The 16,077-nt window shown below is 34.9% G+C and overlaps 1 protein-coding gene across 9 annotated transcripts in view; it reads left to right on the forward strand.

The window, feature by feature from the left end:
* The window catches only part of LRP1B (LDL receptor related protein 1B), a 1,853,519-nt gene that overhangs the window by 1,233,646 nt on the left and 603,796 nt on the right, over window positions 1-16,077 (forward strand). For all 9 annotated transcript variants that reach the window (XM_032387847.1, XM_032388632.1, XM_032390176.1 and 6 more), the window contains 4 exons: window positions 2,752-2,949; window positions 4,398-4,602; window positions 13,010-13,174; window positions 13,495-13,739. In XM_032387847.1, coding sequence (XP_032243738.1) covers window positions 2,752-2,949; window positions 4,398-4,602; window positions 13,010-13,174; window positions 13,495-13,739 — 813 coding nt within the window. The remainder of the gene's footprint in view (window positions 1-2,751; window positions 2,950-4,397; window positions 4,603-13,009; window positions 13,175-13,494; window positions 13,740-16,077) is intronic.

The following is a 16,077-nucleotide window of genomic DNA, read 5'->3' on the forward strand; positions in this document are numbered from 1 at the left end:
TCTTTTTTTCCTTCCTTCCTTTCTTTTTTTTTTTTTTTAATTTTTTCCTTTTTCTGGTGTGATTTTCTAAGGAAGAGGCAGCACATCATTGCTTTGCGGTTTTGAAACTCTGTGTCCCTTAGTAGCTATTAAGTATAAATTGCTCCAGCAAGTAGCTGCCCACCTCTAATTTACTACTTAACTAAGGGCAAACTATATGCCAAAGGATGGGGAAGCTCTAGAGCTGAAATGTCACTAGCTTTGGCACATGCTAACAAATATCCAACCTCCTTTTGGTGTATTATCATTGCAGACTTTTCTCTTTTGCTTATTCCTTTGAGAAATCTTTGAAATTTAAGACTTACAATAATAATTAAACATTTCTTAAAATATTAAGTATCCACACTTTTAATTATCAATTATCCTGATAACTCAGTATGTTATATATTTTATAAATAAAAAAAGTATTGAGGACCAGAAAGTTTAAGTAAACTTCTCAAATGTACACAGCCAATCAGTAGAAGGGCTCTAGTTTTAAATCCTCATTTTGTGACTTCAAATCTGTTACTTTTTGACCACCTCACAGTTACCTCCATATTTGTATTCACTGTGATGACTTTGAGCTTATAAAACAAATGTATATGCATTATTTAATTGGATTCTGGTAATGATAGTTTAAGTTAAATTGAAAGGAGGTTATCATTAAATCCATTTTACAGGTAAAGACCTTTTCTGAAAAAATAAGGAAATTTTCAAAGGCAAGCTGTTGTTTCATAGTCAGAGCAGATTCGCACAAAGGATCCTGATCCAAAATTAGGTATTCTCCCTTTTAAATAACTGTACATCCAATAGAACCATTTTCTTTACTTCAAAAATGCTAAATTCTTGGTTTAAAATTTTATGAGTATTTGTTCTATTGGGAGCTGTTTGGCGCTAGTTGTTTGATACACGTTTGGTGTTTTATATCAGTTAGCTACGGGCGCAGTAATGTTTGTAATAAACACCATAATACTGTGCAATAAATAACCACAATACCTATAAGATCACAACAATATACAAAATTATTGTTCACAAGTTCTCAGGCCTTTGGACTAGTTCTTGTGGCCTTGGTTGGGCTTACTTATACTATGTATTCACCTGCAGTAGGTGGCTCTGCTGATCATTGCAGGGCTCTGTCCCCAGCTAGCTATAAGCTACTTTCTTAAGATGGAATCAGTTTCACATTTGTTCATTAGAAACACATTCACTTAATGTTCTAGGCAGAACTTACTGAAGTAGATTCATGTTCAGTGAAAAAAAAAAATGGCCAGTGATTTCCCTACCCCAGCAGCAGGCATCCTAGGTTAGCACTGTTCTATAACTAAGACCTGGTATGTATTATGTCCTCCCCGGTGCTTGGTATTAGGGCCATCATAATGAGGTAGGCAGACAAGATCCCTGTTTTAAGAAAGCATATAAACCAGTGAGGAAGGTAGATTACAAACAAATAAATAGCGATTTTAAAATACACTTCAAAGAGAATAAATAGATTGTGGAGATGGAAAATAATAAAAATGGCCTTTATTGGAAAACTGACCAGGAAAGACCTCTCTGAGGGATGGAGATTAAGAAGAACAGTAAATGTGGTTGCAACTGACAAAAACCCATTTCAAACTGAGTTGGAGTTAAGTGAGTTGGCTTACATATCTGAAGTGTGGGAAATGTATAGGGAATATGAAAGAAGGAACTAGACTTAGGGATAATTGCAACTGCAGACTTGAACATCCTTAGCCTGTGGACTTGAACATCCCCAGGTCATTGCTGCTTCCTTCTCTCTGGCTTTTTTCTCTTCTACTACAATATCACAAGTAGACTTATACAAACTACAAGGGCATGGATACTGGCATTACTAGGCTTAGAGATCTGTGACCTTAAAAGAAAAGAGACTCTGGACGCTTATAGACCCATTAGCCTGATTTAGATCTCACATCCCCCTCTTGAGCCAGTCACCATGGAAAGAGATGATCATGACCGGTCACATTCAAAGAGTGTGCCTAGACTTAAAATAGGAAAACAAATTTCCCTAAAGGAAAGCCCAGAGGAATGGTACTAACATGGAAATGGGGGGAAATCTTTGTAAGCCTGGGTCCCCTCCCTCAAAATGTGTATTTATCAAGCAAAATTCATGTCTAACTCATCTTAGTATGTCCAACAGTGATTGGTACAGGACTTGACACATTTCCAAATTGATAATGTAATTTTAGTAAATTTCAGACTGTGGAGAAAGCCATCATCTACCCTCTTATGGGGAGTACACTCTAACTATAAGCCTGTAACTCTCTTCACAGAAATCCTCTTTTATTGGTTCTCTTTCCCTTATGGAGCTGTAGACATGTGATGGGTTAAGAGTAGCAGAACTCGTTTTAGTCAACTCTTAGCAATAACCTGTGTTGATGTTTCTGAGGTTTGGACTGTCAGCTGAAGCTCCACTAAGATAGAAAACCCCCATTTTGTCTTAGAATTCCAATAATTCCTGTATTCTTTAATCAGAATCAAGTGTAGAAAAATCCAAGGAATAAAAACATATTTATACCTTATTTTAATGAATACATATAAACCTAAAATTTTCAAGTTTCTTTTAAATGTTAGATTCAAAGAAATTGCTCCTATAATAACAGAATTATATAATAAATTATGCTTGTAAATAATTGGGCTTGACCTCAAGTGTTTTACTCTAATTATGAAAGCATATAAATATTTTTATAAGCCTATTAAAAATAAATTTATTTTCAGATCCTTTTGAAGCATTCATCATCTTTTCTATTCGCCATGAGATCAGAAGGATTGATCTTCATAAAAGAGACTATAGTCTACTTGTTCCTGGGTTGAGAAACACAATAGCGCTTGATTTTCACTTCAATCAAAGTTTACTTTATTGGACAGATGTTGTAGAAGACAGAATATACCGGGGCAAGCTTTCTGAAAGTGGAGGTAATTTTTAACTGAAAATTCTAGAAAAATATGCTGTAATCAGATGGGATTTAGATTAATCTTTGCACTTTCATTCTTTATCTTCTCCCTTATATATGTAAAACCAGGGATGTCAAGTATATGTGTGAAGATCTGTTGAGGGAGGGGAATGAATGGCAAAAGCCTGTGCTATGCATACCATTTTCAAATTATGAGCTTTTCCATGGACATTTGGTGAAGAAAAATATTTATAAGAAATAACTATTGCTTTCCACATACTAGTAGACATATGTTTGTGAGTTAAAATGTTTTTATTTTGTTACCATCTTTCAGCAAAATTTAAACAAATAATGAATTGTTACAAAGACCACTAATATGAACTAAATGTTTTTATTATAATTTGACTTATTTCTTTTGTCTAATCTACACTTTTCTTAAGTAGCAAGGCTCTGAGATAAATATATGTAATAATCCTTTTGAAAATGTTGGGTTTGTGTAGCATCCCAAAGCCCAGGTGTTTCTATCAAAATCTGAATTTCTCCTTAAGTCACCTTTGCAATTTTGGAAAAATGGTAATAAACACGATATAATTATCACATGTGAATTTGTGTCCTGTGGCATATTGCAAGAGACTGATTTCAAGTGATGGATTTAGATCCTTGAGCTTAGATGGTTAAGGGTTTAAAAGAAAAAAAAAAGGCTGTTAAAATGTCTAACAAAAACACTGGCAATGTCATAAACTAAGAAGGGTTATCCTATTAGGAAAAAAATAATTATTTTAATTACAAAAGGAATTAAGAAGTGGATAAATAGATCATTGGTGAACGTTACCAAATTGCTTATTTTTATTTAGACCAAACTAATGCCTTCCTCTCTTATTTGTTATCATGTTATATCATGTAAGTCTTCTGGCCCAGGAAGGGGCAGGGAGCGTGATTGGGGCTTAGCTTTCTTAAGGGTAAGTGCAGTAAAGTTATCTTCTCTCTCATGCTTCAGAAAAGGATGCTGCTGACTAGCTATAATGCATGTTGGCCCAGGGGAACATTTGCTCTTTATTCTACCCCTGAAGATCAATGTTGATACTAAACTGCACTCATTTGAACTAGCCCATCATTCCTGTTCCCCAAATCCTGTGTTCTATTTCAAAAGTCCGAAACAAGAAATAACTTTTTGAAATCTAAACATTGTTGTTAGCATCAAGAGTTATTTAAAAATTCTACTTCACTGTCACTAAAAGGGCTTAAGAATTTAAAAATTTCTGGTAGGAAAGATCAGTAATTCTAAATTTGGAGTCTTCTTAGTTTCCATCGTGCCAGGTAACATATTTGCACTATATCTTTCAAACTCAATATATTGCTTAAAAACTCTGTACTGCTGTTAAGTAGGCCTTTGTGTGTGTGTGTGTGTGTGTGTGTGTGTGTAATACGTTTCTTGAATGGGTACAAGTATTGGTTTCCTTTTTTTTGTAGGGGTCAGTGCAATAGAAGTGGTTGTGGAGCATGGCCTGGCTACCCCAGAAGGACTGACAGTCGACTGGATAGCAGACAACATATACTGGATAGACAGCAATCTGGACCAAATTGAAGTGGCCAAACTAGATGGTTCTTTAAGAACTACACTAATAGCCGGAGCCATGGAACACCCGAGGGCCATTGCTTTGGACCCAAGATATGGGTAAAGAAGTTTGACTTTTACAGATTCACTTTGACATAAAAAATTATCTTTTAAATGAATATTTAATTCAATTATCTCAGAAATTCTGAGTCAGATTGCTTATCTTGTGCATGTACATATATGTGTATATATGTATAATTATGTATATGTATGTCTATGTGTGTGTATATATAATTATATATGTATATAGACCAGTTTAAGTTTATTAGCATAAATCTGGTTATAAGATTGCTTACATAGGTACTTTTAGAGGATAGAAATATCTTCTTTCTAAATATGGGCATTATGCCCTATTGGAAGCCGTTGCAACTCAATTTTGAAGCAGTAATTTAATGAATTTCTCTTTGACCTGCCAAAGAGGTGCTATAATTGTTTCTAATGGTTGCAAACCACAGGGCCAGTCTCTGGTCCAAATAGTCACAGATGTTAACCGCACCACCTCTTATGTATTTTGTAAGTACTTGGAGTCAGTTTAAAAGGAAATTAGTATAAGCTTGAAGGAGTCCAGTGATGAGACACTGACTATTTGGGGTGTTGGAAAGGCAAGGTACATGATTCTTGAAGACAAGGTACATGATTCTTTTTTTTTTTTTTTAAAGATTTTTTTTTTTTTTTAATTTATTTATTTGAGAGAGAGAGAATGAGAGAGAGCAAGCACATGAGAGGGGGGAGGGTCAGAGGGAGAAGCAGACTCCCTGCCGAGCAGGGAGCCCGATGCGGGACTCGATCCCGGGACTCCAGGATCATGACCTGAGCCGAAGGCAGTCGCTTAACCAACTGAGCCACCCAGGCGCCCCAAGGTACATGATTCTTGAAAACAAGGTCAAATGTTGAGTAACTCAGGTTATTGCCTCTGGTGTTCCCCTGGATGTTCCTCTGCGAAAGAGCAGAAGAGAGACGCTGAAAAATGAGGGCTCCAATTTCTACTCACTCACTTATTCTCTGGAGAACCTACTCAACTCTATTGTCGTCCCTTAAATTTCAGTTTTTTCTTTTGTAAATCAGGGATAATATCTTTATCATTTGGTTGTTTTTGAGGAGATGGTAAATATGTGGAAGATAATATGTAAGTGATATTGATGAGAATACTATGTTATTACTGTTAATTATTTATTTCCTTGTTAATTATTTTGTAAATCTAAAGCCATTGTCAAGGCTAAAGGTTAGTAGATCAGAATCTTTTTAAATTTATTTTTATTTTTATTTATTTATTTATTTTGTCTCTGTATCTTCAAGTAATACAAAGTCCAGGGAGCACCAGTGAGGGAGGGGAATCAGCCAGGAGGGGGTTTAATGAAATGCAGAAGAGAGAAAAGGGAGCCTGTGTTTAAGTCAGCTTCCTGACCACATTTTTCTGGCTGGTGCTCTGGCTTATGCCGGAGCTCAGAAATCAATAGATTGGGAAGTTTGTTCTTCTTTTCCTCAATTCACACACAGAAATTAAAGGGCCAAAGCAGGTTGCCTAGAGCAAGGTTCCAAACTGGCAACTCTCATTAATACGTTTGCTTTACCTCTACAGTGTTTTAAATTTATTTGAATTACTTTCCCAAACTTAAAATATTGAGACATTTTGTATACAGTTTTGGATTTCTGGCTACTTCTGAAAAAAAAAAAAAAATAGAGATCTGGCAGCAAGGAGCAAAGCAGTAGCTGTATCTTTTAGCTCTCATTTATACAGTTTACACTTTGCCCATTTCATTCATTAATTCCTATGATAACAGTTCACCGGCAAGAGATATGTTATGTTTAATGAGAAATTCCTTTTTTAAAACAGACTGTTCCTGAGATTACAAGTAACTTGCTGATCCTGACCCTTTACTTCCCATAAAAGTTCATCATCAACAGGGCTTTTACCCTCCATGTAACAAATACCAGTTTGAAATTTTCACCTATTAAACCTATCTAAGTTGTACCAGCACCTTATACACAGGAGAAACTTTCTGTGTAAGGGAAAGTGATATTTTGGAGAAAGTTGTGGTTTTAGCTTGTACACCAACATGGTAGAAAAGCTGTGAGTGCTCTCAAATTACAGATGGCACACACACAGAGAAACAAGACACAACAAAAAGGACAAAACGGGCATATGAAAGCTTTGAAAATAGTCTGACCAAACAAAGCAGTAAATCTGGGAGTTGAAACTTTATTTTCTATAGCCTTGAACTGACAATATTTAGGATAAAATTATTTATCTCACTTAGTTTGCAGAATGTCCAACCTGAGAGGAGGGAAAAAAAATAGAGAGACCAACACACCACCCACAAATACTATTTAAGTGAAAATATCAGATACTATTCCAGTGATATAAGATCTTCAGAAGTAATATACCCTCTAAGAGTTGAAAGTTAGTATAGAAAGCTAGCCTCTGAGTAGGAAAACCTGATAATGCTTCTGAGAAAGTTGATACCGTCCATTACTAATTGCAACTATGAAATTGTACAGCTGATTAAAATAATTATAGTGGTAATAATTTTTTTCTTGAAAAATGATTGAAGAAATATACTTATAAAATCAGTTTTGGTATAAATAATCAAAGTTCAGAAGGCAGTACTAATTCATTCAACTCTAGGAAGAAATTGAGAGGTTGACTGAGAGCATAGTAAAAATACATGCAAACACACACGCAGTGAACTGCAAAGCCAAGTGCAAGAAAAGCAACACTGAAAAAAAATTTAATTTGACTTAAACTCCACTTAATGCCTTAGTGCTATCTATTCAAATAGAAACAAAAAATTTCTCCCTATTTCTCAAATAATTCAAGAAATACAAAGAAGCTCTGAGTCAAAATTGATAGGAGCTCCAAAACACTTGAACTTCTTTTAAAAATATGTATTTTTGGATATATCTACTGGGTAATTTTTTTAGAATTATGGTTTCTGTAAATACTGTTATCCTTCCTACTACATCATCAGCTCTCTAATGGCAAGACATGCTTCCATGTCTATGAAATTCTCCTCTGCTCCTGGCATATATAATTGTGCTGAATAAATGTTTGTTAAATAAATTAATGCATGCATATGCATAGACTTTTTGCTAACATGTAACTTACAAAACTCAAGGATAAACCTGAAAGAGTGAAGTATAGAGTAAAAGACAGCTAGTGGGTAATATTATAAACTTTGTTTACAATAACAAGTGAATGAACAAGTTTGTAACCAGCCACTTTGCTCCCTCAGCACAGCTGAAGAAAAACAAAAACAATAACAACAACAACAACAAAAATCGGGCTATAACATTAGACCACTAAAACATGTTTACATCATGTGAGTTTCCTTCAGCTATGAAGGTCCTCTGTGACCTTTTTTTACAGATGCCAAAAAACAAATGTTTTTAACCAACTACTTTGCTTCCCTGGCATAAAAGCCACAGGGCTTCACTTTACATTATAAAACATATTTGCCATGATGCCACATCCCTTTAGTATTCTGGGTTTTGACCCAATATCCCAAGTGACAAGTTATTCCAAGACGGTAAATGGGAGTCTTAGGGAGGAGCCATTTTTCTCTCATTCCGTTTTAAGGGAATACACTTATTGCTAAGGTGACCTGAACGAGTCCATGAATCTCCTCTGAACCTCAAGCTAAGTATTAGGGAGTAAGAAGCGCCAGGGAGTTCCCCATCTACAGGGCACTCACTTCAGTTCTTGAACTTTCATTGTCTTTGTACCCGTACAGCTGCATGGTGTCTTCCTGCTCCATTGCTGGCGTTTTGATTTCATTTCTCATAATAACTGGACTCTGCTATAGCCATTGCAATTTGTGAAAGCAGATACAGTAATTGTGAAGATTAGTGAAACATCTAAATAAAATGTTAATTTTATCTGGGACTGTTCCTAAATGAAACTAATAAAGACATTGCTTTTAGAAGACCTAAAGATTGTGGATAAGTATCCTCCTTTTTTTTTTTTTTTTTTGCCAAGATCATTTATTTTCACCTTCTGCAGCTTGACCTGATAGATGATAATGGCCCTTTCATGCCTGTAATGATACAAGTTGTTCATGGTCCATTGACCCAATTTAATCCTGATACAGACTAACCCATGAATGCAGGAACTGTAGAATCAGTAGACTGTAGTCTCTTTTTTTAAAAGCAATTGTGGCTGAATATTTCCATACGTCCTGTAAGAAGAGATATTCAGTCTTTGTGTATTTCAAGAAATAATGCAATCATTGAAATGCTAATACATCTTAACCATAAAAAGAAAGTAATAAGGGGAAAATGATTCTTTTAAAATACATTACAGAGTATACAAAAGAGTGCCTAGAATTTTATGAAACAATGATCCTTGAAATCAACTTTTTAAATTGATTGTAAACTGACTTATGGTGAAGTTAAGAACACTTTTAGGGGAACTAATTCTAGAACACGTTGTTTTATAAAAAGTATTGGAAATTTCCCCACTTGAATTGATGAAAGATTAGGACCATTGTGAGCACTACAGAAGAAACAGCTTAATGCTGCTATGTTTAGTGAAGAAATGAAGGAATCACTTATTTTAGAATTTCTCAAATTATCCCAAGCCATACTTTTATGGTCCACTGGAAACACATCCTTGAAAGTCTACAGTGCCCACTTCTGGTAAACCTACAACGTAGAGAAAATGCAGAATTGTAGCGTCACTGATATGTGTGTTGGAATTTCCACAACCACATAAGGCAGAACTAGGTAGAAAGTTCCAAGAGAGACACCAGTTTTCCACTTGTTATTCAGGCAGAAGACAATGCTCAGAAGTCTTTGGGTCATCAGTCCAGAGTGTGAATTACAGCCTTGCCTAGATCACGTGGTAGCTTATCAACAGATACTCAGACTAGTTATCATTCTCAAATTCATTGTTTGTTTTCAGTGATTATTTTTCCTAATCTTTTTTAAACTTGCAAATCTCTCTACTCTACCTTGTCTGTCAAGATATCACATAAATTTGATTGATGCTATGTCGGTCTTGTTTCTATTTTAAATCTTATTTTTTAAATCCTAAGTATAAAGGGAAGCTGACAACAACCTACTGTCAGTGAAAAGATATGTACATCCAAAATTAAATTTGTAGTGAGACACATAATTCATTTCATTCATTGTTTTAAAGACATTTAACTACTTAACTGAATAGCCTACCAGCTTTATATTAATTAATCTTTGTTCCGTTTGCCCTTTATGGCAACATATTGTATACTAGGTAACTTATAAGTAATAAGCATATGTGTATATATATGTTGAAATTTCCAGATAGTTTTTTTTCTCATATAAAACAATCTAATCTTTAAAAATTAGTCTTTGCAGAAAAAAGATTTCTAGCCATAAAATTTTATAAATGTCCTCTGGTATTTTTAATATTCTTAAAAAATTACGTATTATGTTAATTTTGAGTTATATACACTTTTAAACTTTTATTATAGAAATTTTTAAATACACAAAATAGAATGAATTATATAATAATCTTCCTCATATTCATTACCCAGCTTCAACAATTATCAATACATTATCCCTGATATATTACTTAGTTTTATCCTTTCTCAGCAGTTTACTTTATTTTTTCAAATATTGGTAATTAAACAATGAATACTCTGGATATTGTTTTTGTGGATATGATCCCATACCAGGGCCAGGAAAATCCTAAAGCTGCCCATGAAACTAAAACTTTTTTTTTTTTTTTTAACATAAACTCAGATTTTGAGAGACATTCTTTGAGATAAACCCAATCTTATGACCTACTCCTCTGAATCCTTTTCTTGTGGCTTTGACTTATAAAACTAATCTACCTTCGCATACATGCTGGTGTGACATTTGAACATTGACATTAGTATTAATTCTCTTTCTGTCTCCATTTCTTCAACAGTTAGAAAATAGTTTGAAATTTTGCATTTAAAAAATCATTTCTATGACTATGTGTGTGTGGCATGCTCGTGCAAGCACAAATCTTTTCTGTGTGCTAGCCATCCTTTATGCTAAATTGTTTATGTCCCTTACCTCATCAAATGCTCCTGATAAGTGTGTACAGTTAGAGTTTTTACTTACAGATGAGAAAATGGAGTCTGAGATTAAATATGCTGGAGGAAATGACAGATATTAGTCTTCATCCCAAGTTTGTCTGACACAGAAACATATATTGGCACAATTATTTAATAACGTTTTGAGGCTGCCCAGGGCTTCAGAGTTGTTTATGAGCTGCCACTCTTACCAAGAACATTTACATCTTCCTTCTCTCTTCACCATAGTCTTTTAACACACATACTTACTAAATTTATTATATAATGTATCGAATTGTCTTTTATTCATTTCATATTTCAAATTCCTCTGTCCTAAAACAGACTATATACTTCTCAAAGATCCAAGTCATGACAAATACTTAGTTTACATCACTCCATATCTCCTTACATAAAGTTAATATTTAAAAAAAAGAAGATAGCTTGAATTGTATTTTGAATTTTTTCCAGAGGATTATTTCCTTTTCCAAGCTTATCTACCACATTCATATACTTAAGGATCATTCAGAATACAGAAGGAGGAAAAATAGCAAAATGATATATAATTATAATGAAGAACAAAGGTATTTTTCCCAGTAACTTTACCATTTCTCACCAAAATGTTGACAGAGCTGATAATAGGAAAATTTACTGGACTGTCACTATCTCTCCAGTCCTGTGAGTTCTCCCTTCCCAAATCACCATGCTACTCATTGGGTTCTGCTATGAAAGTAGAGAAGGCAGCTACCATTTATTGAATAGCAGACATGCTCCTATCCCTCTGCCAGATGTTTTCCATTTGCTATTTTATTTAGTGACACGACATTAAAGAATTCGATGTTCAAAGCATCAGAGCAGAAGTTAGGCTGCCCAGTTTCTCATCTCCCTCTGCCACTTGCTAGCTGTGTAACCCAAGTAATTTAACTTCTCTAAGCTTGTTCTCCCATCTCTAAAACATAGATAACTTTAGCCATAGCCTCATGATTGATTAAATGAGATAATCTATAAAGCACTGAAAATAGTATTTAACATATAGTAAGCACTTAAAAAATATAGCCAGTTGTTATGATTGTGGAGTTATTGTGTATCTGTATTAAATATACTATAGAAACATGCATCAGCAGTTTAAACCACTGTCAGTTGAACATAAAACATCCATTGCTTAATAGCCTTAAAAATCAAATGCAGGACACGAGGCACTTGATGCCCATTGTGTGGGACTGATTGTTCACCATGAATTTGTAGAGTCTCAAATAGTATTCGGTTTAAAAAAAGAAGGTAATGATCTTTAGTATATGAAAAATGGTATTTTAACAATTGCATGTTTGTATATATCAAAGTATAACGATTTCCTCTGTTTCCCCTCTGTATCCTCTGTCATATGATCTATTTCATTGCTGTGAATCTAAATATCATCTCCATACTGATGACTTCCAAATTCACGTCCCCAGCCCTGCCTTCTTCTCTGAACTTCACCCTGGCATACACACAGCTTCCTGAACACCTCCTTTTGGATGTCTTGAAATCTTAAGATAAGAAAAAAAAAAAATTCGAAAGTAAACTTTTGATTGCTCTTCACACCCATCCACACTCAATTCCCAGGTCTTAGAATCTGTTCCTCTTCCATTTTCCCCATTTCACTCATGGATTCCTTGCACAGCCTCTCCCTTGCCCTTACTCTGACTTCGCTGAAACAAGAAACACAGTCACCTATGATTCGTTCTCGACCTCATTTCCCTATATTCAGTCATCAGATAGTCCTGGCAATTCCACCTCCAAATATACCTTGAATCCATTCACTTTTCTTCCCTGCCACTACCATACTCCAAACCACTGTCATCCTTGGATTTTCCTTTAAAATAACCACCTGATAAGCCATACTCTTGCCTCATTATCATCCACTTATATATGATACCATGTTTCACCCCTGCTTAAATGTGCTTCCTATTCCCTTGGAATGAAAACCCAAATAATCACCTTAGCCTACAAAACCCATTAGGTCAGACTCTTCAAATCCATCATCTTCTTTTTCCTCCTTACTCACCGCATTGGTCTTATTTCTGTTCCTCAAATCACCCACTCCCCCCCCCCCATTAGGGCTTTCATATCTGCTGTTTATTTTGCTTGTCATGGTCTTTATACTGTTCTCCTTATCTTTTAGATTCAGTGTAAATACAGCCTCCTCAAAGTCCTTTTTTTTTTTTTCCCTGATCACCTTCTCTAAGTAGATCACTTACCTGCTATTTTCTGCAGCATATTTTAGAAGCTACAATTATATATTCATGTATTTATTTACTCTGTCTTCTCCACTGGACTCTAAGCTCCAAGTGGGCAGACAATACATCTGTTTCTTTTGAGACTGTTTACCTGCCAGTATCTAGCATATAGTAGGCACTCAATAAATATTTGTGAGCTGAATGGCTGAAACAATAGCGTTATTTATTTTTCTTCAGAATTCTTTTCTGGACAGATTGGGATGCCAATTTTCCTCGCATTGAATCTGCCTCCATGAGCGGTGCTGGAAGAAAAACCATCTACAAAGACATGAAAACTGGAGCTTGGCCTAATGGACTAACTGTGGACCACTTTGAAAAAAGGATAGTTTGGACAGATGCCAGGTTTAAAAAAAGATCTTTTTCTTCTGTATTTTCTGTTACCTTTCTTGGATAGTATTTGTAAACGCAAAAGATACCCTAACATGCATGTATCATGTATACACACATTGAAATTGGTGGTGATTTTTGTTTGTTTTCATTATGATGGTGGTGATTTTTGTTATGACAGGCTTCTTTTTTTTCTTTCTTTCTACATATCAGATACAGACGCATAAAATATTTTTTAAAAAAATTTTTCTCTGGCATTTATCTAAGTAATATGATAACACCACTGGGCTATTTGAATACGTTCTGATAAACTTGATGTATTTACCTTTCTGTAGGTCAGATGCTATTTATTCAGCCCTCTATGATGGAACAGCCATGATAGAAATCATCCGTGGTCATGAATATCTTTCCCATCCCTTTGCTGTGTCTTTATATGGGAGTGAGGTCTATTGGACGGACTGGAGGACCAACACATTGTCAAAAGCCAATAAGTGGACAGGGCAGAATGTCAGCGTGATTCAGAAGACAAGTGCACAGCCATTTGACCTTCAGATATACCATCCCAGCCGTCAGCCCCAGGGTAAGTGCTGGTAGTGAATTAACTACCCAGAAAGTATTTTCACCTTAATCATATAATATTTGAACTGTAAAATAACTTCTGTAAGTTAAATTATTAATATTTCATCTATATTGTGTTGTGGAAGTGGTTCCAGCGTTTATTTTAATTAGTTCAGAATATTTTTTTTTCCTTTCCCTTGTCATTTCTTTCACACAGCAATAAAGAAATCTTAGAAATTAAGGGTTTTATACAAAGTCCCCACATTTTTAGTCACTGCTTGTATCAATAAAGGATACTGTGGGAAGTTGTAGATGGTCTTCAGATTTAGAATCTATCACCTGGTTATGATAGAAAATTAGATGAGAACATCAAGGACACATTGGTCTTTCCCTCAAATGATCTGTGAACTCTATTGGGAGGAGAAAGAATGGTGTATAAAAAAAAAAAAAGGAGCATCTCTTATTTTAAGAGAATTTAGTTCACATGAGCATGTGTGCCACCTCTCCCCATGTATTCCACATTTTGGTTCAACAGTAATCTCCATCCTGGCTTTGTGATTTCATTACTTCTACTCAATTCTTGCCAAACGTTCTTAATTCTGAGTCTTACATTTCTTTTTCCTTTTTATTTTTTCCCCTGGATAGTATGGCCATTTGGTGTAACATCAGCTCATCCTTTTATACCTCTTGATGGAGCCTTCCCCTTTATAATGTGTACCATAACCTGTGAGAATCTCATTCCAATGTAAACAATGTTTCCTTATCATTAACATATTTTTACTTGAGACATCTGATGCTCAGATGACAACTGTTCCCTAGAGGATACATTTTCTCCTTTTCTCCCTCTTTCAGTGTAGAGTAGACAGATCTTCACTTCCAGAAATTCATTAGCATTCCTGGTCTTATGGACCTCACTTCAAGCCTTATTTTAAATTTGTGCTACGTTCTTTACACCTAGATGTGACTAAAAATGCTCACCTCTGTGGTCCATAAATTCCACTGTTATCCTTTTCTTTCTGCAATACTTGACCTTCATTCTCTATCGATACTATTTCTTCTACCCAAATATCCTCATCTGTAAAATTTTCTGTGCCTTCTCTCTGACAGAGTCTGATTGAATCTAGTTTCCTTCCCAGATACTTTCAATTTCTGTTTCAATTTTCTTATATAAGAGATCCTTCTTTGTCATGTGGGAGTTTCTATACACCATGTATTATGTGAGCAATCATGTTAATCCTTTTCTATCACCCATAATTTTTTTGCTCTTTTCATCTCACAAATCTGTACAACATGAGGACATTAAGGGGAGAAAATACAGCTTAGTCACTTTTGTGCTTAATAGGCATTCAGTAAATATATTGGATTTAACTAAATTGAAATGAAGCAGGAAATCATGATTCTGACCAGCAATGGGCCACTAGTATAATAAGAAAAAGATGCTCTTTTCTAAAAACTTTCTTCAGCATGAGAGAGTATCTAGTCATAAACACTGTATGTTGATGACAAACAAAGGATTGGTTTTAATTTTTATAAATGCAAAAATAAAAAAATACATATTTTTGTGCCCCAGACTGGTATTTTTTAGGAACTATAATTTTTATGTTTAGAGTAATTTAAATGAATTGGACCATGAAAAATGGCCTGGGTTTATGTATTACAACATTCCCCTCCTCAAAATAGGATCAATGTATTTTCATTTCCTAGCTATCTGATTTGCCCACATTGACATGAGCCCTAGCAAAGTGACAGAATGGAAATAAAAATGATACTTTCAAGCTCTTCTGACATTTTCATATATATAGAAAGGAAGTAAGACATTCAATGTACAGTAGACCCCTCCTCCATGCTTTCACTCTCTGCGGTCACCCATGGTCCAGAAGCAAAAGGTCCTCCTTCTGAACTATCATTAGAAGGTTATTGGTAGCCTAACACTGTGTTACAATGCCTACATCATTCCCTTCACTTCATCTCATCACATAGACATTTTATCATCTCACATCGTCACAAGTACAAGGGTAAGTATAGTATGATAAGATATTTTGAGACAGAGAGAGATACCATATTTACATAAATTTTATGATAGTATACTACTATAGTTGTTCTATTTTATTATTAATTATCGTTGTTAATCTATTACTGTGCCTAATTGATAAATTTGACTTTATCATAGATATATGTATCATAGATATGTGTGTATAGGAAAACACATGGTATATATATAGGGTTTGGTACTATCCCTGGTTTCAGGCATCTACTTGGGATGTCTCCTCCCTGGATCAGGGGAGATTACTGTAATTTATTTGGTGGTGGGGAGATTTTCTGGACATCTTTACTTAACTTGAAAGGTGATTTATATGAGG

This window comes from Phoca vitulina, unplaced genomic scaffold (genome assembly GCF_004348235.1).
Source record: "Phoca vitulina isolate PV1807 unplaced genomic scaffold, GSC_HSeal_1.0 scaffold1, whole genome shotgun sequence".
Taxonomy (NCBI): Eukaryota; Metazoa; Chordata; class Mammalia; order Carnivora; family Phocidae; genus Phoca; species Phoca vitulina.